At 44.9% G+C, this 24,095-nt stretch overlaps 3 protein-coding genes across 5 annotated transcripts; all 3 read right to left on the bottom strand.

The window, feature by feature from the left end:
• Positions 1 to 186: 186 nt before the first annotated feature.
• On the bottom strand, positions 187 to 8,652 carry aldocb (aldolase C, fructose-bisphosphate, b). The gene is made up of 9 exons (XM_068744961.1): positions 8,551 to 8,652; positions 4,398 to 4,514; positions 2,773 to 2,984; positions 2,277 to 2,331; positions 2,033 to 2,193; positions 1,856 to 1,939; positions 1,598 to 1,772; positions 905 to 1,104; positions 187 to 817 (listed from the first exon to the last, which is right to left on the bottom strand). The coding sequence occupies exons 2-9, from the start codon at positions 4,507 to 4,509 to the stop codon at positions 725 to 727; spliced, it is 1,092 nt and encodes a 363-aa protein (XP_068601062.1). The 5' UTR covers positions 4,510 to 4,514; positions 8,551 to 8,652; the 3' UTR covers positions 187 to 724.
• Positions 8,653 to 9,019: 367 nt separating this feature from the next.
• Positions 9,020 to 15,051, bottom strand: rskrb (ribosomal protein S6 kinase related b). The gene is made up of 13 exons (XM_068744692.1): positions 14,887 to 15,051; positions 14,049 to 14,339; positions 13,428 to 13,511; positions 13,173 to 13,241; positions 12,777 to 12,846; positions 12,054 to 12,161; positions 11,779 to 11,819; positions 11,331 to 11,358; positions 11,010 to 11,099; positions 10,798 to 10,886; positions 10,405 to 10,515; positions 10,186 to 10,299; positions 9,020 to 10,072 (listed from the first exon to the last, which is right to left on the bottom strand). The coding sequence occupies exons 1-13, from the start codon at positions 14,914 to 14,916 to the stop codon at positions 9,836 to 9,838; spliced, it is 1,362 nt and encodes a 453-aa protein (XP_068600793.1). The 5' UTR covers positions 14,917 to 15,051; the 3' UTR covers positions 9,020 to 9,835.
• A 463-nt stretch (positions 15,052 to 15,514) lies between these two features.
• On the bottom strand, positions 15,515 to 20,752 carry cct8 (chaperonin containing TCP1, subunit 8 (theta)). 3 transcript variants are annotated; one of them, XM_068744260.1, is made up of 16 exons: positions 20,616 to 20,752; positions 19,722 to 19,812; positions 19,545 to 19,624; positions 19,294 to 19,443; positions 19,001 to 19,181; positions 18,818 to 18,879; positions 18,600 to 18,737; positions 18,275 to 18,453; positions 17,780 to 17,846; positions 17,616 to 17,703; positions 17,390 to 17,505; positions 17,222 to 17,293; positions 16,918 to 17,082; positions 16,535 to 16,654; positions 16,179 to 16,300; positions 15,515 to 15,786 (listed from the first exon to the last, which is right to left on the bottom strand). In XM_068744260.1, exons 1-15 carry the CDS (start codon positions 20,673 to 20,675, stop codon positions 16,193 to 16,195), a joined length of 1,677 nt encoding a protein of 558 aa, XP_068600361.1. In that variant the 5' UTR covers positions 20,676 to 20,752; the 3' UTR covers positions 15,515 to 15,786; positions 16,179 to 16,192. The 3 variants fall into 3 exon arrangements, with proteins under 3 accessions (XP_068600361.1, XP_068600362.1, XP_068600363.1); XM_068744261.1 differs by having other exon boundaries at positions 16,183 to 16,300; XM_068744262.1 differs by lacking the exon at positions 16,179 to 16,300.
• Positions 20,753 to 24,095: the final 3,343 nt, after the last annotated feature.

The following is a 24,095-nucleotide window of genomic DNA, read 5'->3' as shown; positions in this document are numbered from 1 at the left end:
AGTGGAGTGTACTCGGGGAATCAGTTAGACATGATAACACACACATCACAGAATATCAACACCTTCACACGACGGGATACATTAATCACTGCATGTTAAAGCTAATGCTATAATGAGATTTCTCTCTAAATAGTGGCAATTAGAAGCGTGTGAAAAGAAAGGACAAATCAGGATGGAGCCCTGGTGCGACTTCTGCAGCGGTCTGTCTGAAAGTACAGTAAGAGTCTAACGCGTCTGAACAGTTGCTAAAAATAACTTACTGGTATTCGTCCCCAAAATGGAATACTTACTATTCAGTTGGTCCTTCTGTAATGTTTAAGGAATGAGTCAACACTGCGTTCTGACGGAAGCGACAACATCGACGCACACGCATGCTGATCCGGCTCGAGAGTGTAGACAGGCGCAGTTATGAAGCGATAATCTACCAGTACATGTGTGCAGCCTTCCTGTCTCCGAGCCCACATTTATGTTAAAGAAAGTTTCCCACTTCAGTCAAATCGTCTCAAAAAAAGTGTTTGATTTCAAACTACATTTGTTTCATTAAGTAGAACAAAAACAAGCCTCTTCCTGTTTCAAATTATTTCTTTACATATATATATGTATCCAATAAGGTAATTTCAGTGACAGCACTTAAGTACAGTAGACAATGCAGGCCTGTGACTGATGGAGGAGGGATAGCAGAGCAGTTTTAAGACTACAGCAGGCCACATTTCGATGTGGTAGTTTAGTAGGCATGATCGGCCACATAGAGGGATTGTGCCGCAGCGCCGCCGGTTCCAGAAGACTCGTACTTGCCCATTGCAGCCAGGCCGTTTGCCTGTCGGAGAAGGCAAAACGAAAACAAAGATGACGTTTTATTTCACTCAATGAGGATGTGTCAGAAGCCCGTTCACTTTTGTCTCACCTCAGCACGTTTGATGAATTGCTCGGTGGCGGCCTTCTCGTTGTTTCGCTCTCCTCTCCACGCGTTCAGGGCGGAGGCCTGCAGGGCGCGGCCGTAGGAGAAGGTCAGGGCCCAAGACTTGGCGAGACGGCAGTTGTTGATGGCATTGAGGTTCACGCTGGCTTCTTCTTCAGACTGGCCACCAGACAAGAATGTCACCCCTGACGAAACAGAAAGAGAACATTTCAGGTTGGAAAAGGAATTATCTGAAGGCGAGAGCAAAATAACGTGGCAATATAGATCTAACAATAGACTCTATAGATTACAAGGTAATGCTTCATTTCACCTGCTCATAAACCCGTAATAATCTAAGATTCATTTTTTAATGCGATGTAACAGACAGAATTGAGTAATTTAATACTTATGCTATAGAAAATACAGCCAGCATAGAACAAGTCAGGTCAAAAGAAATTAAACTGCGCTGCAAAAAACTAAATCCAAAATTAAAAGGCTCTAGGTCGCCTAAAATCAGCAGTAAAAAGTAAGAAATAAAAGTAAAATGATAAGCTATTATTCTTAATTATTTGGCCTGTAAAAGTAAGAATTCATACATTTATTGTTGATACATTGAATTTACTGTAAACACTATTTGAACAGTACACAGATATCGATCCTGTTCAATAAACCTTTTTTTTCTTCTTATTTGTCTCTCACCTGTGACAGCAGGAGGCACAGTGCGGCGCAGGGCCGTGACGGTAGCCATGGCGATTTCCTCGCTGCTGTACTTAGTGGGGCAGGAGTGTCCGGGCGTGACCATGTTGGGTTTCAGGAGGGTCCCTTCCAGGTACACGTGGTGGTCTGACAGAGCCTTGTAGACTGCAGCGAGGACCTACCAGCAGGTGAAACAGATAGGTGAGCCCTATATAGTATATATATTTATACACACACACACACATTCCTCAGTGAATTCACCTTCTCAGTGACATACTGGCAACGCTTCAGGTCATGGGTTCCATCGGGAAGGATTTCAGGCTCCACGATAGGAACAATACCGTTCTAGGAGACATTACGAGGGGCCAGATTAAATGCGTGTTCGTTGTGGCGTCCTTTGTGTAAAGTGAAAAACCTCCTCTGCAATCTCACACCCACCTGCTGGCAGATGCTAGCGTATCGTGCCAGCACATTGGCGTTCTCAAAGATGGCGAGCTCAGACGGAGTGGTGTCGCTGATCTTCAGCACGCAGCGCCACTTAGCAAAGTCTGCACCGTCCTTCTTGTACTGTGCACAGCGCTCAGACAGCCCATCCAGACCTACAGCCCAACACAGCCAGCGTAGCCCATCAGAAACGCAGCAGTGCCGATTATCTCAGAGTGCAGCTCCTAAAGTCGCTAACCTTGAGTGGTTGTCTCTCCATTTGTTCCAGCGAGGGGAACGACACCTTTGTCCACCTGCAAACACGGAAATAGAAATTCTACCCAAGTTATATTATACTCACGAAACCCCTCAAAACCACAAATGCAGTATTTTTGGGCCCAACTTTTAATTACATTCAGTTAAAGAGTGTCTGCCTCAGAGTGCTCTCCAATAGGAGGGCCTGTTTTTATATAAACATGCAGACAGCACCGCCGTGTTTCTGTAAACAGTTTTGGGAATGTCGTAGTTCTGTCAGTCTCAGCTCAATAACAACTCTGCACTTGTGGATAACTAAAACACTAAAGCACCAAAAAAAAGGGCAGAACTCTTCAGACGCAAGTTTACAAAAATGAGGCCGAGCTGAAACCGAGAACGTAGAAGAGGACTGTCGCCTAACTTTGCAAAGAAACAGATTTTAAACACCCGTAAGCTAAATTAAAACCCATCATCCGACGCGGGTTCCTACAACACGGCACCTTGATGCCGACGACAATGTCGCGGTCTTTGATGAGCTTGGCGAAGTTAGTGCCGTCGTCCGTGCTTTGGTAGAGCGTTTCGTGGAAGAAGATGACTCCTCCGATGCAGCTGTCAATGCGCTGGTCGGCTGCGAAGAGCAGCTGGCGATAGCGGCGCCGGTTCTCCTCCGTGTTCTCCACCCCGATGGGGTTTAAACGTTTCGCCATGCTGCCTGGAGACAACAGCCGGAAATCGGTATTAATGCGTGTGTAACGGGCGTTAATGCCTGTGTAACGGGCGTTAATACGCGTGTAACGGGCATTAATACACGTGTAACGGGCATTAATGCGCGTGTAACGGGTATTAATGCGTGTGTAACGGGTATTAATACGCGTGTAACGGGTATTAATACGCGTGTAACGGGCGTTAATGCGCGTGTAACGGGCGTTAATGCGCGTGTAACGGGCGTTAATGCCTGTGTAACGGGCGTTAATGCCTGTGTAACGGGCGTTAATGCCTGTGTAACGGGCATTAATACGCGTGTAACGGGTGTTAATACGCGTGTAACGGGCATTAATACGCGTGTAACAGGTATTAATGCCCGTGTAACGGCCATTAATGCGCGTGTAACGGGTATTAATGCGCATGTAACGGCCATTAATGCCCGTGTAACGGCCATTAGTGCGCGTGTAACGGGTATTAATGTGCGTGTAATGGGCGTTAATGCCTGTGTAACGGGCGTTAATACGCGTGTAACGGGCATTAATACACGTGTAACGGGCATTAATGCGCGTGTAACGGGTATTAATGCGCGTGTAACGGGTATTAATGCGTGTGTAACGGGTATTAATACGCGTGTAACGGGTATTAATACGCGTGTAACGGGCGCTAATGCGCGTGTAACGGGCGTTAATGCCTGTGTAACGGGCGTTAATGCCTGTGTAACGGGCGTTAATGCCTGTGTAACGGGCATTAATACGCGTGTAACGGGCATTAATACGCGTGTAACAGGTATTAATGCCCGTGTAACGGCCATTAATGCGCGTGTAACGGGTATTAATGCGCATGTAACGGCCATTAATGCCCGTGTAACGGCCATTAGTGCGCGTGTAACGGGTATTAATGTGCGTGTAATGGGCGTTAATGCCTGTGTAACGGGCGTTAATACGCGTGTAACGGGCATTAATACACGTGTAACGGGCATTAATACACGTGTAACGGGCATTAATGCGCGTGTAACGGGTATTAATGCCTGTGTAACGGGTATTAATGCCTGTGTAACGGGTATTAATGCCTGTGTAACGGGTATTAATGCCTGTGTAACGGGTATTAATGCCTGTGTAACGGGTATTAATGCATGTGCAAGGAAGAAATTAGTAACAAATTATTATCAGCTAATACTGATTGGATTAATCTTTTTTTTTTAATGTGTACATGGTTTAGTGCAAAGTAATTCAAATGACAGACATTAAAATATTTCTTATTTTATGATACTTAATCAGTAATTGTGTACAAACAGTAAGATATATTGATCTGTCCAATGAGTTTTTGGGAAATTAGCAGCATATCAGGAACACTCCGTCTGAATGCACCCCCTCCCTAGCATGTAGCATGAAGAACCTCCTAAAATAACACACACACGCACCGGTGGACTCATCAGCTGCGAGGATGCCTTTCCCCGGAGCGACTATCCTCTGGGCGATTTCCTGCAGCTCCTTCTTCTGCTCAGCGTTCAGTGCCGGGTACTGGTGAGTCATGGTGACTGGAAGAGAGAGAGAGAGAGACTTAGGCCATGTTCACAACCAAGACATCCTTGGTTCACCATTTTCAATCAGAAGCGACCCGTGTTCATCTCCAACGTGAACACGTCTGCCTTTTTGTCGGAGCCATCTTCAAAGAGAAGCATTTATTCGACGCGCTGCCGTCTACTAGCAAACACATTAAGGCGAGGAGTTCATCAGTTTGTTTTCAGCCCTAGAATCTTCTTCAATTTCAGTCTATCCGTCAGATCAATGTGATTTTAAAAGATCAGCTTTTTGTCTTCACACAACCCTGATGTGCCAAACGAAGAAAGATAATATCACAATTGAGTTATTTCAGATGTTTAACGTGGACAAAGCCAGAGCGGTCACACCGCCTCACGGTATGCTGACCTGGCTGCTTGCCCCCCCCCGCTGGCCTCAGCTATTTGTCCCTCCATTGTCTGCACAGACCTCGCCTGCTGCACCTCTCGACAGCAAGATGGATGGAAACGAAAGTTGATGTTTAAAGTCAGACCATGCAAGGCCCCAGCTCGGCGTGATGAAACCAATGACTGCGAGAAGATTTGCTTCCTGCTTCCTGCTTCCTGAGAGAAAGAAGCAGGAAATAGCCGCATTGACCGTGTAAAACAGGCTGTCGTGTGGCCGTCACCGAGAGAATCCACACAAAGCTTTATCGACATTCACACCGTCTGTGGGAAGCACACCCCAAACCAGATGTCTGGTTCTCTACTCTCTCCCACAAATAAGCAGTTACGTAACCCCCCCCCTCACCGTCCCACCCCGACTGCAGCAGACAGAGAGCGGTTATGTAACGGCGCTCCAGCCGTGACAGCAGCACGGCACGTTTCTCTCCTCGGCAACACCCCCCCCCCCCCACCCCCCAGCGTCTTTGGCTGCAGCTTTGTTCCAACAAGCACAGGATTGGGTGGATTCGTCCGTTGGATGTGGCTCTTAGTTTCTTTAGTGAGGCCTCCGATTCAATAGAATGTAAATGACTATGTTCAACCAAAATAAGCATTACCTGAAGTTGCCACTTAATCATATGAATCACAGCGACTGTGTCGTGTAACAGACGATTCTATTAGGAAGGTGTAGCACGGGGCAACAATAAAGTCATGACCGTTTTATTCCAGTGGCTTTACGGTTTAAACTGAGGATTAGCTTAAACCTACGAGATAGCAGCTTTCTGATTGGAGGCCCGTCTATAGGAATGTGCAACACAGCACCGTGCTGATACAAACACATTTTTGTTTTATGCAGCCGGGTCTGCAGGTCGTAACATGTGCCCCGAGGGGAACCGCAGAAAAGAGGTTATTTACTCTTGCTAAAAGGAAACACAAGGACACCGGCATGGCGTGTGCTCAGGTGTGCACAGCCTTGGTTCACCGTTTTCCTATCGTACGTGAGGCACCTACAAGCCTCTACAAAAACATTTCCACCGACCCCTGGCCCGGTGTGTTTGGGGTTCTCCTGGGAAAACATTACAAAATCATTCGCAGGGCAGTGAAACTTATTCTTGGTTCGGGCATGCACACAATAAAGTTACCAAACAGGTCAGCTTTTTCAACATAGCAAAAGTGACAATGAAGCATAAAGAGATTTTTGCAATCACACATTGTTTACGCTCCACGGGGCATAAGAAGGACGTCGAAGGACAATACCCTGTTGTGTATATGTAAACTGATCCAGGATCAGCCTGCAGCATGTCTGGCAGCAACACATTGTCCCTTCATACACTCTTAAATCATATATATTGTATACACCTGTCTACTTCTATGAATTATGTCAGAATATATAATAATCTCGTGTCAATGCATATCTTCTTGAAGTATTTGAGAATATCAGGTTTTTTGCTGTCAGCTTCAGAATCAGCTTCATTCATGATCGACTGCTGTGTGTATCAATATTCAACCTTCACACAAGGTCAAATCCAGCACAGGAGAAACGCCTTCATCTCCTCACTAATCAATACTTCAGCAGGAAGAGGAAAGGCTGCACTAATACAGCCAATATTATGGCAGCAGTAATGGCTGCTCGGTGTGCATGCTGGTCTGAGCCACTCTGTGATTGGTCAGAATAAAGGTAACCGACTGTTCACTGCTAATGCTAATCATAAATAACAAGCAGTGTCACTGAATGATAGTTATTCATCTTAGAGACACACATCCTGGCATTTTCTATTTTAGCATCCACTGAGGCCCAACACCTACGATATAATTAACTAAAATACGTGTTTTGAGCAGGGAGTGTCGTATTGATAATTAAAAATCCAACCAATAATCCACTAACAATCAGCTAATGATTGATTAGGACGTGGTCATAGACACTTCTTATGAAGGACATCTGAATGAATTGATCAGTACAACATGAATGTTGATAAATGTTGAGGTAAAAATGGATTCAGACAAGAAGTTCAAGCTTTGCAAATATAGCCTGTAAATGAAACATTCACAAAGTCACTATTTTAAATGGAAACAGATCCAATAGAAAAGGAGCTTATTGAGGACTCGGGGCCGAATAATACACTCAACTGTACAAAGACAGGCAACGTATTTTTGGATCGGTCGTTAAAAAGGGATTTGGATTTCTAAAAATGAAGGCTAAAATCGGAGACATTTGTAGAAAGGACTAATTCACCGGTAGCCGTTTTATTCATCTCTCCATAACTTTTATTTCATCCTGCTTCACCCTGGTCAGCCTCAACAAGAGAAACGCTGCATCTGCACTGCAGCCATTTCCCTGCTGTGGCCCCACGAGGGAAACATCCAACCCAACGGGAACACAATGCACGTCTGCATCCAGAGCGATCCTGCTGTCCTTTATTTAATTCTTCCTGTCGAGTATTCATTAGGCTTCAGGGATTATCTTAAAGTTAGTGAACTCAGCATACTATCTACCTAGACTTGTTCTGGCACCTGGAACATCTACGGATAGTCAATAATAAATTAAAGCTAAATGGATTAGCTTTAAGGAGGTGGAATGGATTCTGCAGAGCAACGCGAGTTGTCCTGTTACCAGGCAACCGGCTCTGGATTTGGACTTTCTCTGTCCTCAGGCCTCGGTCCAGCAGTGCTAGCAGAAGCCCCATTTCCCCATTCAGTCCTCCAATACATTGCCGTTTATTTTTTAAAGATTATATTCACCTCATCATTTTAAAAATACTGATTTAAATCATGATTAAACTGCCTTCGCGTATACGCTGCGCTAAAACATTCTATTGATCACCTCACTGATGAAACGGTTAAAACAATAAAAACAACCTGGACTTCATGACTTTGTAACTTTAATGCACAATTAACAAAATATCTTCAGTTTTACTTTCTCCACTTATTTTCAGAAAGCACGTCAATGCCATTAAGAAATTAATTAAGACATTTAAATACAAATATTCTTACCTGTAGTGCCGTTTGTTGATCCAGCAGCCGACTATTAACTCGTTAATTCATCTCTATATTCCTCTAGTTATTTGCTTATAAGGCTGATAAATGTTGAGGCGTTAAGGAAACAAGGGGACAAGGGGACAAGGGGACGGGGACGGGGACGGGGACGAGGACCCCCCCCCTCCCCTCCCCCCGCCCCGCCCATCACAGAAAAGGTCTACGTGCTCTTCCTCAGATACACACACCGTCTGCATACTGACACTACGCTGCATCCGGGTACTAAACACCATTTGCTCAACTTAAACGGTATGAAGGAACCGTGAGAGCCGATGACGTCACCAGAAAGCACATTCATCCTTGAAGGTCATCCATTTAACGCCCTTCCTGGAGCGTACGTGACCTACGCAACTTTAACGAAATACTGAAAAGGAGATAAATCATCCATTCTGTCGAAGTAATTAAACAAAAACTGTGGCACAAGAGCCGGAAGTGGATAACTCACGGTTGTTGCTTTTTTTTTTTGGCTAACTGACGTTAGCTAGAAGATGAAGTTAGCTTTCGGTGGTGCGGAGCTACGTCACATCGCCGTTACAATAACATTGTCTGTCCGCGCTCATCGATGCACGAAGAGTTTCTGATCAGGGTTCATTCTCACCTGCGAGCGGGCGTCCGCGTAGAGGAGGAAGGTGAGCTCGGCGACGAGGATGAGGAGGAGGAAGGGCTCTCCTGTATCAGTGCTGCAGCGCAACGTGACCCTTTACAAAACCCGCGAGCCGTGGGAGGGGCTCTCGCTCGCTCGTCACGTGACGGGGAGGACGCCCATTGGCCAAGGCGCATGCGTTTTGATGGCGTCGTCGTTCAGGTCTCACGCAGGATGATTCTGCATCTTTGAGGAAAGTGTGATGGAGAGAGTTTTAAATCTGCTTTTCTCCTCTGCAAAAGACATCATATTTTACCTGCTGATTCAAGGAATTATTTTTAATATTAATCTGTCAAATGACTATGAACTATTGATGCAGATAAATATATATATGCATACCCCAACATTACATAAAGTTTAAGTATACATTATCAGTCATAAAATAATTATTGATATGTTGAAAGTACACAACCAGATTAATGTACAATGAGTTTAATATCAATCTGTGCTATATGGTAATTACAAAAATACATTGTGACACAACATAAAACATCAAATAACACCAAACATGTTCATAAAAACTTTATCCACATAAATTTATAAATAGGTCTCTTTTAAGAAAACAAAAAACTCAGGTGAGACGTGCGGATTACTGGCAGCCTTGGACAACAGTAAAAGCCCTGTATCTATTCACTGTCAGGTTGAATAAAGTACCGGTATAGTGCACCAGCTCAGCTCTGCACTGCTGCTACCATCTCAGAGACAAACTCAAGGCTGACGGAGGGGGGGGGGGACTTCCCTGATTCATTGCTTTTAATGATTCCAACTAATGCAGATGCCAAAGGTGTGTATGTAATAGGTTGTGACGCTCGGATTTAACAGAATACAAAAGTAAAACAGGAGGAGACTTTACTTCTGTTTTGAAATACAGGCAATAAAGGTAAAGTATTGGAAAGCTTAGAATTACATCATCATTTAACGTACAGAGTAGTTTTCATGAAGATTACAACATAAAGTCAAAGCAGGAGTTTCTTTCGTTAATTTCTGCTTACACTGTTTTGTAATCACACGTAAAAAATAAAGGCAGAAGTTCAGAAATGCAAAAGAGGAAATATAATTCATAAAAAGAAGCATTCCCTTCTAAAGTAAAGCTTCATTTGTCAGCTGTTCTGGCTTTCATTAAATAAGATTTTTTACAAGGCGAACCACACGTGTAATGATGAATAAGTGTGCAGAAGTGCATACATGCAGGCCGTCACTTTCAGTGTGGAAAGTATCCATTCTGTAAACTCAGAGTCCATTACACAAAGACTTCTCTGCGAGGGCCTTTTCCCTGAGGAGGCTGCAGTGGGAGTGGCGGGCCAGGCAGTGGCACAGCCGTGTGATCTCGTACACCAGCATCCAGATGCTCATCTGGTGTGGAGGGAGGGCTAAGTAAAGCGTCATAATCAAAGCCCTTGAGAGGCTGCAAGGACAACGTGAGGCCTCGTCGAGCTTTGGCAGCCCGGTCCGGTCTTTCTCTCAGCTCCAGAATAACCTGGACAGTGAGGGGGGAAAGAAATCACTAGATTTTGGTAGCATATGGAACATTTCCTAGGGTCACTTGGTTTGAACAAGCAGATTGACTACAAGAAGACATTCATGGGTTACCTTCACAGGCTGACGTTGCAGTAGGGTGAGGTCAAAGGTTGCTCCATGGAAGAAGGTTTGTCGTTTGAAACGCTCGAGAGTCCTCAGTCGGCGGGACGGGGTCTTACATAAAAGCTGGGCAGAAAACATAAAGGTAGCGATATAACTTAGTATATCAAAACAGAAAAGCATCTTCTAGATACTTGTGCATTTATTAATATGATTATACTTTAAACTTACCTCAGTTATTAGCAAGGCCAGTGGGGGGCTAAAGCTGAGGGGCATTTCATAGGGGAAAGTCCTCACTTTCCTGAGCATACTGCAGTGGTCCGGTTCAGGAGGCACAGGGAACTATGTGAAGAGAGAAGGTTTAGGATGCTTCAGTTCTAAGAAAGACAGATTTCAGACCATTCAATGAAAAACATGACAGATAGATTTAAGAAAATGCATACAAAATTATTTAGATCGCTTAATTTTACATTTTTGAAGTTTTCAAAGAGCTTTAATGCACCCTGTAATTCAACATGCACATCAAATCACGGAGGAAGCATCAAAGGCATTTTGCACAGCTTTATTTTTTCATGAATGACGCCATGCAAGACAGAAGTGACTCTGTTGTCAACAAGACTTCACCTTCCCCGTGGCCAATGAAAAAAGCAGAATTCCCAGTGACCACCAATCAGCTGCGTGATTGTAAGGCCCACCACTCAACACCTCTGGAGCTGCAGAGCAAGCAGAGTGTCAGCAGCATACACGCACATTTTATTTGATTTTTGAGCAAAAAATAATGCACAAAATGTTTGTCATCTCCTGATCTTTGGAGGATATGTTGTAATATTTCTCACCCATATATTGAATAGTTCCACAAATGGTAAAAGCTCTTCCTCCTCTCTCCAGGCGACGGGACAAACCAAAGTCAGCTAGACGGAGGTGTCCTAGGACAAACCATTTCCTCTACAGTGTCATGTGCTAATGCAGCAACAACTACGAACACATATTGTAATATTTAATAATCTGACTGACTGACTGACTGCATGATTCTGTTTTCACTTAGCATGTATATTGGCATCTGTGACAAAATGTTGGGATGATCTCTGGAAGTTTCTGTTTGCTGCACACTGAACCAGGGCTATGCTGCTCTCTGCTGGACAATGGCTTGTACTCACCATTGTCTGTCAGGAGGATATTCTCCATCTGCATGAAATTGCCCAAAATAAAGAATTAGACAGAAATCCATATTTACTTATTCAGTTATATTATAATGAGATAAAAAAATATTTTAGCAGATTTCCCTGAACCTTGAATTTCTTTCTTGTTTATAACACTAATGAATGAAACTACAGAATGGACTGAATGTGGAAAGGAAGTGAAGAATCGTGTGCAGGAAGGCTGGAACGGGTGGAGGAAAGTATCAGGTGTGTTATAGGATAGGATAGATAGGATAGGATAGGATAGGATAGGATCATCAATAGCCCATTCTTCTGATCTCATGTTGGATAAACGACACAGTGATAAAATGAACATGTTTCTTGTTGTGACAGATTTAATCTAAAATAATTTACATTTGATTTATTTTTCCGTTTTGGTTTCAACCTTGTGCTCTCCCTCTGTTACCTTCACATCTCGGTGAATGACCCCAAAATCATGCAGAAAACCTGTCAAAACAAACAAACAAACAAACAATATGTAAAATCCAACCAGCGACTCAGGATGTCTCATTCACCTATTTAAAAAAAAGAAAAGAAATCCGGTCACTGGTTTATTGCTGCAGGGGATCCTTTAAGAACTCATTTACTTTTTCTATTAAACATTTCTAAACTTTACTGAAGACATCTCTAATTCGATTGGACGTTTGAGGGGAACAGCTTTGAATTATGTAGCATACCCACCAAGCGCACATCCCAACTCTGCTGCAAACACACGCACTGTGTCCTCTGCAAACTGACCAATCATCTGCCAGTAGGTGTACAGATCCCCAGTGCTGCAGTAGTCACACACTGTGGGAGTAGAAGTGGCATTAAAGCACGTCTCTGTCTTACAGGCGGCAGGATAGGGGAGGTCTGTGAGACAAGGAATACACAACGGTGAAAGAAATTCAAAAGGAAGATTACGATCGGGAAGAGACGGCGATTTACTGCAGACAGCCACACACGGTTTTAAAATAAAGGCTAAAAAGAGGATCGGGTGCAAACGTGTCTAGAATAAAGCATCGTTCCTCTCTATTCGTATTCTGGTCCTTGACTAACATGCTACCTTTCCACAGGCGTCAGGGAAGCAAACAAACGACATGGCACTTCTTGACTCAGTGACTGATTTAACGGAACAAAACTGGTCTGGAGGGGCATCAACACGGACTAGAACAGATACAGGATGCGCAAGCAGAAGAAACGTAGTGTAGCTGGGCCGTAGGGTTTGAGGTGAGGGTCTCAAAGCAAAAATAAATACATCAATAAAGGCAGTTAATTGGAATATCTCGGTCTTTTCATCGTCACTTCTTAGGGGTTGGGTCGGGGATTGCGGGTAGATCCTTTACAGGTAAGAAAAGGTGGAGTGAAGGGGTTTTGGATAGTGGATCTGGGTTGGGTTGGGTTGCTGATCTCTGGTGGACTCACTAATGTAGAGGTGGCGCTGAGTCTGCCAGCAGTCCTGGAGGTCGTGGACAAATGGATGGCGGACCTGACGCTGCGGGCAAAAAGGTCCAAGAGCAACCTGAGAAATCTCAACTCTGGCCACCATAGGTTTGTCCTCACTAGTTCAGACTAGTGTGACCCGAGCTTACTCAAAACGTCAGCAAATTCAGGACTTGTTGGTGAACCTCCAAATCGGCACGAGTCAGATCTCATTTAAAAAAAAAAAAAAAAAAAAAAAATCATCAGGCTCACCTTCATATACACCTCTCTCTGAACGAATGTAAAATGGATTGAAGAGCAGGCACACTGCTAACAGATGCTAATAGGTGCTTTAGACTAGAATAGCAGATTTCTCTTCTGCCTGTTCTCAGCACCCACCTGGACTATGACCTCTTCTTTTGACTGCTCCAAGACCCCAAGTCTTAGAATCTCTGATTTGGGCATCACCTGTTGGAAAACAAAATGGCTATAAAGAGTGGATGGACTCCTCTCACACTGTCGGTCTTTTGATTTTTTAGCAAATTTGCTCATACCCCTCCCCCCTCCTGATAATAAACGGTCTGTTTCTTCCCATGTTTTTGATGAATAAAAATTAACAATTTTAAACTACCCAGATCCAGAAAGAAGACTCACTTTTACTGCATACGTTCTCTGTTTGGACTTGTCCTTCACTTTCAAAATAGGTCCAAATGAACCTTTGGCGATGTAACTCAACACCTGATGCATTGGAAAAAGAGGTCAGCAAGAGTTCAGCCACAAACCCAGCTTCATCTAGCTCCACCCAGCTTCACCCAGCTCCACCCAGCTCCACCCAGCTCCACCCAGCTCCACCCAGCTCCACCCAGCTCCACCCAGCTTCACCCAACTCCACCCAGCTCCACCCAGCTCCACCCAGCTCCACCCAGCTTCACCCAGCTCCACCCAGCTCCACCCAGCTCCACCCAGCTCCACCCAACTCCACCCAACTCCACCCAGCTCCACCCAGCTCCACCCAGCTCCACCCAGCTCCACCCAGCCAGCTCCACCCAGCCCCACCCAGCTTCACCCAGCTCCACCCAACTCCACCCAGCTCCACCCAGCTCCACCCAGCTCCACCCAACTCCACCCAGCTCCACCCAGCTCCACCCACCCAGCTCCACCCAGCTCCACCCAGCTCCACCCAGCTCCACCCAGCTTCACCCAGCTCCACCCAGCTCCACCCAGCTCCACCCAGCTCCACCCAGCTTCACACACGTAATGCTGTCTGAAGTCTACCTGAAAGTTTTCCTGTCCAGGCGCAGATTTGTGAGGGAATTCAGGCAGGAACATGGCAACGAATGCAGGCAGGCTCCACTCCTCTCTCAGCTTATCCGGACCGACTCCAGCCAACCGTAGGACATGTTCTGGGATGTCGGGGGCTTTGCCTTGGAGCATACGGCGCCGGCCCAGATGGAGGGCAGGCGGGGCCAGGCGACAGAGGCCCGCTGGGATGGACAAGCCCATACTGGAGAGGAAGCCGCGCCATCCTGGGGAGAAGCCTCCATCCTCCTGTCCCTCACCTTTTCTCTGTATAGGAGACAAGGGAAATGAAAAAAAATACAAAATAAAATGCAGGTCGATAGACGGCGCTGTGGGTGTTTGAGGGCAGAATTTCTGAATGCTCTGTTGCATTATTACCCTGGTCAATTATGGATCATGGCTGGGTAAAAGCTTTCTAGTAAGTCATGTGATCAAATCAATCGAGCCAGCTTGGGAGAATGTGCAATCTCAAGTCTTTATTACTTATTGTAGTGTCACAATTTATTGATAACGTTTATTGATAAAATTATCGACATCATATCTATATTGACTGCTGATTGTGGAAACAGGACGATTGCGCCTTCAAAATAAACGCACCACAATTACTGGGACTTTTAACCTGCAATAATTCTAAACTCAACACGGAATGTGAATGTCTTCCTTTAATATCATTGAAAACGTAATAAGGATTACGTCACAGTTCACAATCAACAAAGCTGCTATCCGGAAAACGTCACGACGCGGCCGTGCGTCAGCGGCGCCGCGGCGTTCCGGTGATTCCGGAAAGCCCTTCTTGGGTGCGTCAGAGACCCACCTTGCTGTTTTTACTGCCGTCGGCCCCCATCAGTATGACAGCAGGGCATGAGCGCCGTTCCCTCCGCGCTGCGCCCGCTCCTCATCCGGGCGCGTCACGGCAGCGCGTCCACGAGTTCATCCGCGAAGCGCCCGACACGTTTAAGATCTAAAGGCTGATTCAAACGCAGTCAACTGTGTTACTATTAGAAGCAACAATGTAACAGATATGGCGACACGAAAACAAGGTAATCCCGTGTACGGATGACGTCAGCGCAACCCCGCCCACAGCTGTTTTCCAACCAATGAGGCTGGAGTCTGCTCGCCCAGCCCCTCCTGCTGCTCTAATTACAGCTGGAGACGGATCGATATGCTTGGTTTTGCACATAACGAACTCCTTATTCTTCCCTTCACCAGCTTCCAAATATAAACCAGCAACACGCAGCATCAGTGGCCAATCAAGCGTGTGTGTGTGTGTGTGTGGGGGGGGGGGGACTCTGAAGGATGGAGCTCACATAAAAAGCTAACTATGGTGCCGGCTCTGCTCCAGATTGATTAAGCAGGATCTCTAATCAATCAGCCGTGAATAACGAACACACGAACCAGCAAATGCCGACACAACGTAATTAAAAAGGAAAATAAACCCCAAATCACGTCACGACAGCGCAAGTGCCTTTATTGTGGGATTCAGAACACAGAAAGCCGTGCTATCCTTACATTCTACTGATATCTTGTTACCCAATGTGTGGTGATTTTTACAAAACAAACTGAACCGTGGGCCTTTAAATAAACAAGTATAAAAGGATTTGAGAAGTTCTTGGGTTGAAGGAGCGCCAGACGGACATCAGATTCAGTCGTCCTCATCGAAGTCTTTCTTGCCCTGGGGAGCTTTCGGCCCTCCTGCTGGTTTGGCCATGATGATCTGAAATCGTAGCGAAAGGCTGACTTAGACTTTATCTTTTTAAATCACATTAAAAATCAAGCACGCTGTGATCCACTCAGCAGGCACCGAAGCGGCGCAGGAATGTTGCAAAAAGCATAAACAGACACAACCACCGCTTTCTGGAACATCTCCTGCTATAATAAAAAAACAAAAGACTTAAAGCGTGCACGCTGCATGCATCAAACCATGACGTCTCAGTTTTGTGCAAGACTGAACGTGAATTAGTGGCACCAGTATAACCTGAGAAGTGGCTGCAGCCACTCTATTTCTGCATCACACGCCATGTTAGTAGGGACAGGCAGTAAAAACAACAACACGCCACACGTGTGGAGCGTCCCGAGTGAGTCACGCACGCCCATTCCAAAACCTACTAACAGAGCGCCCTCTAATGGTGACTTTCAAAATGATCAGGCTCCTCTTCCCAGCCGTCCTTGTCCCAATGGCCTCTCTGCTGGGGAGCCCTGGGTCCCCCTGCAGCCTTAGCCATGATGATCTGAATGGCACACACACACACACACACACACACACACACACACGCGCACGCACGCACACACTCTCTCGTTCACTGCCTGGAGAGTGATCAAGAACACAGAGCCCCTTCCACTAACTCGCAGCGCATCAGCGTAGCTGCACCGGGGTGGCGTTTCCCCTCCTTATAATGAACAGAGACATTTATTCACCAATCAAATCACACACACACAGCAGATTTGTGCGTTCGTGTACACACCTGGTCGACCCTCAGTACCGTTACTGCAGCATTGCTGGCCAGTTTGATGCCCCAGTGTTTGACCAGGTACGGTTCTAGGACGCCACCTTCCAGCATGTCCTTCACATCAGGTGCGTCTGCCTAAGGACAACATCACATCCACACAGTCAGCAACTGAAATATATATATATACATACATACATACCGGTGTGTGTATGTATATATATATATATATATATATATATATAAATAAATATTCAGAATATTTTACAGAAACAGCTTTTCGAAAAGACAAAAGAATGTTTTTTTTTTCTGTTCAGCCATTTGCAACCAACATGACGGATTCTTGAGACAATGTATTGTAACGCTTACATAAATTGTCATAATGTGGTACACATGCACACCTCAATGTCAAAGCCCATGTTTTTGTTCCCCTCGTGATGTGCAGAGTAGAGTTTGGAGATGAGCTCGCTGCCCTTCACGCCGCTGTTCACGGCCAGCGCGCGAGGCAACGCCTCGAAGGCTTCGGCAAACTTTTTAATGGCGTATTGCTCCAGACCGGGGCAGGACTGCAGAGAGGGGGGGGGGGGGCAAAATGCAAGGTCACGTTTCTGGACTTCACCGGACGCTAATATAGTCGAGACAAACAGAGTAAAATGAAAAAGGTGAAACATTAACCTAAAGCTTTATCGACTCAAATCTGCGTACCTCTCCATACAGAGTGAGCTTTTTGGCCAGCTCAATCTCAGTGGCTCCCGCTCCAGGCAATAGCCGCTTGTCCTGGAGATGAAGAACATGCACACTGAAGCTGCTGTCAAGAACACAGCGAATAGAACCCCCCCCCTAACACACATCACATCACCCAAGTTCTCTTACCCGGACCAGAACCTTGAACGTGTTGACTCCATCATCTACGGCCCTCTCGATGTCATCCATCAGGTTGTCGGTGGATCCTCTGATTATTACTGTCGCGATGGCTCCATCCTCTTTCTCTGTTCATAACAAATCAAGACCAAGTAACGTGTTAAACCTAAAATCCATCGTGGCAACGACGATATTTAGAATGAAGACAAACCACATCAAGACTAACGAAGGGATTCACCGTGTTTGAAGACCACCACCTGCGTGTCCCCGACCTCCGTCGTGTACACGCTGTCGCAGCGACCCATCTCCTCTGGAGTCGGAGCGGTCTAAGAGCAGAGGAGCATCAATACGCATTATATAAAGGACATTTCTATCATGGTCCAACTGCCCGATGACACTCACCATCCTGGGCAACGCCACGGCCTGCACAGTCTTACATAACCTCCTCAAGTCCCATTTGGAATTTAGCCTGACGAGGAAATAAATTGAAGAAGAAGCAGGCCGTGTTAAAAGTCGGCCGGGCTGTTAGGAGCTTCGTAAACGAGAGGAGAAACATGTTCAAACCCTGAACGGAAGCCCAGAGGCTTCAGATTCAACCTTCAACTGTTACACGGACGTTTTAAAAATAAATACATCCTAAAATCATTGATCGATGGCACAAAGACGAGATAGTAACTATTCAATAACTCCAGGATAATTAAAGGCTTGAAACATCATACTAATGTAATTTAAAAATGATCAAATAAACATAAAATAAATCTTTAAATTAAAGATTACATAAAATCTCTCCTTTGTAATTAAGCTGCAAGTACAACAGGCATCTCTCTCCTGCCTCCCTTCTTCAAGTGGAAGGCCAATACGAAAAGCGATTGAATTTGGATCGTCATCCCGCCTCACCTGACAACCATGAGCTGGTATTTGTTGGCATAATGCAGAGCCATGTCTGCCACTTTCCCCCCGGTCACTATCACGTTGGCGCCGGTCTCCTTGATGGCCTTCACCTGAGCCTCCATCATATTCTCCTCTCCCTTACTGAAGTCCATGAGCTCCTGTGCATTATTTATCAGCACCGTGCCCTACGAGACAGACGAGACACAGATCAGTGCCTTCAGAGGGCCGAAGCTTTTTACGAACAACAACCTACAGGGTAACCATCAATCAATATTTTTTTTAATACCATGACACCTTCCATTGAAAGGTTCGTAACACGACGAGACTTTACCTTTGTCTCTGTCACCATGCAGTCAAAGGGACAGGAGTAGACGGCAATCTTGGCGTCTTTAACAGATGTGATGTCTCCCTCCGCCTCCTTCTTGAACACCATGCCGTGGAGCACGGAGGACGCCGTCACCCCACAGCCCTGGAGACGGTGCGCGCATTAGCTCAGAGGCAAACATCAAAAACACAAAGAAAGACATTAAATCTAGGAGGAACGCTTACCAAAATCTTGCACACTCGGACATTATCGACATTGAAATGTCCAGATTCTGGGAAGATGGACACTGTGACACACGCAAGGAGATAAAAAGTCAAGTCGGTGCAACGTAAAATGAACAAATGCCTCTAGCCCTCTGCTATTCGCAGCTCCGGGTTAGCTCGCGTAGCGCGGACCGCTGGACGCACCACAGGCCTGTGCGATGAGGCTGGCAAGGAAGTCTTCATTGCCGTACTGTTTACTGGCAACCGCCGTGCGAATGAGAGACGTGACCTCCTTGATGTCGTGGAGGTTCTTAGCCGAGGAGCAAACGCAGTCTGGCAGGATCTCCAGAGCCTCTTTGCACGCGCCCTCATAGCCCTCGATCACCTGCGACGAAGAGAGGGCAACGAGCTAATGTCGGACGCTGTGACTGCGATAACCAATAACATCAGCACAAGAGGAATTTAACTAGCAACCAGAAGCGGGTAAACGCGTTTACCTCCGACACGGACAGCCCCATCCTGAGCAGCTCTTCGGCCAGCTCCAGCAGCGCTCCGGCAAACACCAGAACAAAGTTGGTGCCATCTCCCACCTCCTGCTCTTGCATATGGGACGCCATGACGACCATTTTAGCCGCCGGGTGCTGCACCTATGGAGATGCGGAAATAAATCAGGAATACCGTTAATTTCCCCTCAAAATAAATCTGTTCCAGAAATAACAAGACGAACCACGTCGTTGCGTTTCTTTACCTCGAGCTCTCGGAGAATCGTTGCAGCATCGTTGGTGACAAACAGCTTCTCCAAGTGGTTGATGACCATTTTGTTCATTCCTAATAGGTCGCCATGACGTGATAAATAATAAAAACGGCAATCAAAAATCAAACCACGCAAAGCAAATGTAGGTAAGTGTCTCCTTTAAAGGCGTACCGTTGGGCCCGTAGGCAGTGCGAGTGGTTTGCGACAGCTCCTTGCAGGCTCTGATGTTACGAAAGACGGCCTCTTCAAGCCCTGAATAGTGCTGCAGACGGAGACCATAGTCACTCAGAGAGCACAAACCTCCGCCAAGCAGCTCATTCCCCTCCTGACTGGATCTACACCGTCCACACAGTGATCTGGATCATCACCAAAAGGCTACAAATTGTTTTTGGTATCTTTATACACCAACCATGAAAAGCAAAAGTGAATCGGAGTCTACGTGCATTTTTAACTGATTTTTGAATGAATGAAGTTTTCAAAGTTAAAACGTAATATTTTTTTCTGCCCTCATTCTGGATCAGATCCAGAAGACCTTTTGCATGCTATTGTGTTTTTCATCAATAAAACGAGCGCCGTCTATTTGAATACATGGCAGACAATGACTGGCACTCTGGCTAATAACAGTCAAATATCCTTGGACTATGAGCTGTAATCAACACGTGTGCTCCAAAGCGCTCCAAAAGCGCAGTAATAACCAACAATCCCAAGGATGTAATACGAGTTAAAGCATTTAAGCGAAACAAAAACGCAATAAATCAGCGTCAGTCGGGAGGCAGAATAAGCACAATTAATTGACTATCTAACAGCGCGGGCTGTGTAAGATTAAATCTAAACGGACGTTATAACAGAACTAAAAGCATTTAGAGCAAATACAGGGATTAAACTAGCAGCGGGGGGAAGAAAACCCAGCCCCGGCAACCCCGAGCGGCCTGGCCGCCTTCTAGAACTCTCCCGCATGACTGTGAATCAACGTGCCGACTCAGGAGCTAATGCTAATTAGCATGCTAGTTTACTAGCACGCACTCAAAGGTGACAGAGCACTGCAAACACGCCGACTGTCCTCACCTTGGCACCATCCTTTAACATCTGGGCGAAGCCCGGAGCTTTGGGAACGTGAAGAGCCATTTTCCGATGTTTAACAGCTCCGGAGTCTCAGAGAAGCTAACCGCGGCGTGGACTCGGCTCTGGGTACAAAGCCGGAGAGACGGAGGGGAGGAGGAGCGGAACTAACGACGGCAAATAGCAAGGGACAAAATTCGCGAAGTTCGTTTCATATCCCCCAAAACCCATTGTAAAAATTAACACGAATTTCTCGCTGAACCTATTTTAGCACAAACTACCGGACATAATTTACAAAACTTGGTGTGTTGGGAAAGTAACTACGACGGAGTATTAGAGCCATAATAAAAACATTTATTTATGGTTACAAGAAAGAAAAAAAGAAATCACTGGCCACAAGAAAAAAATAAATAAATATTATATACAATTTATAAAAGTTGTAACATTTTGTAAGAATAATTTGTAAGAAAGAAAGTATGCCGTTGCACTTTTTTTGGTTAATTACTAAATTACGTGGATCACCACAAAAACGACTTGAAAATCCGACACGGATTGTTGAACAGCATACGTCATGGAAGGGAAAAATCAATAATATATACAAATACTACTTAATATAAACTGACCAGACTAACAGCAGAAATACAGAGAAGGGCTATATATCTCTCAACTTCGCACATCTAATTTAAATAGACTCCCTTTCTTATACACATTACTATCTTAACGATTCTACCAGTTTTGAAGAAAGTCTTCCAAAAATTATAGATCGAGGCATTATATCTCATCCCCTCTTGGTGATGAGAAGTATCGTGACATTTCCTTGACTTTGAAACATTTCTGCAGCATCTCATCAGAAGTTTCAGCATTCTCCTGAACAAATGAAGCTGTTGAAGGATTTAATACTTGCCTTGAAATGAAAAAGATCACTTCATAACACTTTTACAGTGCACAGATTCCAATTTAATTAATCAGAGTATCCAATATAAATTAGGTACATTACACAAGCAACCATATCAGCCAAGGAGAATATGCCAATACTTGTACAACCATAGCTTCGTCCAAAACTGTCTGAGAGCCCACCTCTGCTGATCACAATCCAGTCTTAGCATGACAGACAACGTATCCAGAGTCCAAGGAGATGTAGATATTTTATAAGTCAACAAGAACCATATACAAAGAGACAACAGACATACTTACAGGTGTTTAAATTGTATCACATTTTATTTCACATTTAGATCATTTAGGCAGAGAAGGGGACACCAGAACATTGAAACAACAGGAGAAGAGAGTTTTCTGTCATCGCAGGCTTTTTGTCTGACAGTAATGACCTGGTGGATTTGTCTTTGCAACATCATTATTGTTTTCTTTGTAAATTTAAGTCATTATATCTTGTCCTTTACATTTATTTATGCATATAACATCCACAGACCATTAAAAGTACAGAACTCCGCATATTGGAAAGCTATATATATATAAAAAAAAAGACCTCTATCATAGAAAAGTCACATTATAAATGTCATAATCAAATACAAATACAGTAGAAATGTTAGTCACATTATTGCATTCGGGTGAAAGAGGAAAATAAATCTCCTCAAAAAAGTCAACTTAGCATTAGTTCGGCGTCATGCAGTTTATCCATTAAAATAAATCAAACTACGGTACCTAGTAACAACTTTACGTGAGGGCAGAGAAAGCACAAACTAGAATGTTAGCGTGACAATGCAACAACGACATTGTGCTGTAGCGTCTAGAATGTAAACACGCAATACAGAAATAACTTTGGTAGCTACATGATGAGGACTTTACACACAGAAAGCTAATATGAGACTTGTAAACAGAAGAAATACTTATTATCTAGTCAGACAAAAAAAAAAAAAACAACCCTCTGCTCTGTAACAGCCTCCCCGTATGGTGGCAATACTACATGCAAATGTAACAAATACCATTCTATAAAGATAAATGTGGCTACAAATGGTCCCGCTTTTAACACACAATGCGGTTCAATTAGGTTTGTGAATAGTGTTCATAGCAGTGCTGGCCCAACCTCCAAGTGTGTCTGAGAGCTGCGAGGCTCGACGCGTGAGATTTGAACGACTGAGTTTACCACGAGGGTCCAACTTTCTCATCGCTGCTCCTCCGGAACGGCCTCTCATGCTGGCTCTGGTGAGAAAGAGAGGTTATTGCTAAACAGAAGCTTAAACGGGGGAAGGAGAGCAGACAAAATGCAGCCCTGGACCACAGATTTGAACCCGGCACTCATTCAAGGACTTCATATTAGTGGAGTATTTTTCATTATCTGTCCTTTAACACACCCGCTTTACACCTACAATACCATATAGGAAGCTGTAAACACGGTCCACATTTGGCAGATACTAACGTCAAACCACAATTACTACTAACGAGTAATGGGAAACAGGAAACACGTACCCTTTTAGTTTCCAAATCTATGAATCTAACATGAATAACAATTTCTGACATTCAAAACCTCTTTCCATATTTACTTGTGGGCACACTAGGGTGTAGGAGGGATGTAAAAACTTATAGCGGGGTCGACATGTAAAGCAAAGACGAGAAACAGAACATAGACAACGGACATATTATTCATCCAACGGAAGCAGGACGGCTCTTTGGGGCTGTAGTGGAGTAGATGCACCTTTAAAAATACAACATTGCATTGCGTCACCTGTTTTTCCGCCAGATTGAGCAATGCACTCCAAGGCTGAATGAACCAGTTATATTGTTAATACTGAATATTGATAAAGACTATCCTACCCATCCAACTCCAATGATCACAGTAGTTTTACGTAAATGTAATTTGGACAGCCAATACTTCAAACCCAATAAACTGAATAATGTACAGTTAAATAATTAATCTGTAGTTAACTATATATACACACAGTGTATATATTTAACCACTACAACCCCGCTGTTGGCGCGACACCAGGCTCGCTCTGCCATGCACGTCTCACATCACAAAATTAGTTACACAGAGAGTAGGTTTCCACAACTCGTGGTTTTAAAAGCATAATGTTATTGTTATTTTGCCATTTCAATTTACCTTCTTTACTACTCCACAATTTGGGAATACTTGAACCTTCTGCTGTAGGAAGAAAACAAATTTCCAAAGGATAAGCTTTTGATACGTTGAGACCGATAACAGGCGAGGCCACCGTTACTGGCCTTCCTGATTTGCTTAGTGCGCCTCGGGCCGGGCTGGTCGAGACCGTTACTCAGAATTTTGAATGTCAATACAGGAAGCGCTGCAAATACACTCCCAGTCCCAACTCTCTCAAGCACATTTTTGTCATTACATCTGGCTCCAGATGTAGACCCCCCCCCCCCTCCCCCTGGTGTCCCCGCCTCATCCAAACAGTAAATAGTACCAGAAACACAGAACCCTTACTAAATGACCTAGGAATGTTGTATGAGTGGGCGGAGGCGGGGGTCTACATCTGGCCCCTCCCCCTGGTGTCCCCGCCTCATCCAAAT

The sequence above is a fragment of the Brachionichthys hirsutus genome, chromosome 10, assembly GCF_040956055.1.
Source record: "Brachionichthys hirsutus isolate HB-005 chromosome 10, CSIRO-AGI_Bhir_v1, whole genome shotgun sequence".
Classification (NCBI taxonomy): domain Eukaryota; kingdom Metazoa; phylum Chordata; class Actinopteri; order Lophiiformes; family Brachionichthyidae; genus Brachionichthys; species Brachionichthys hirsutus.
The sequence above is the reverse complement of the archived record's forward strand: the minus strand, read 5'-3'. Positions and strand labels throughout refer to the sequence as shown.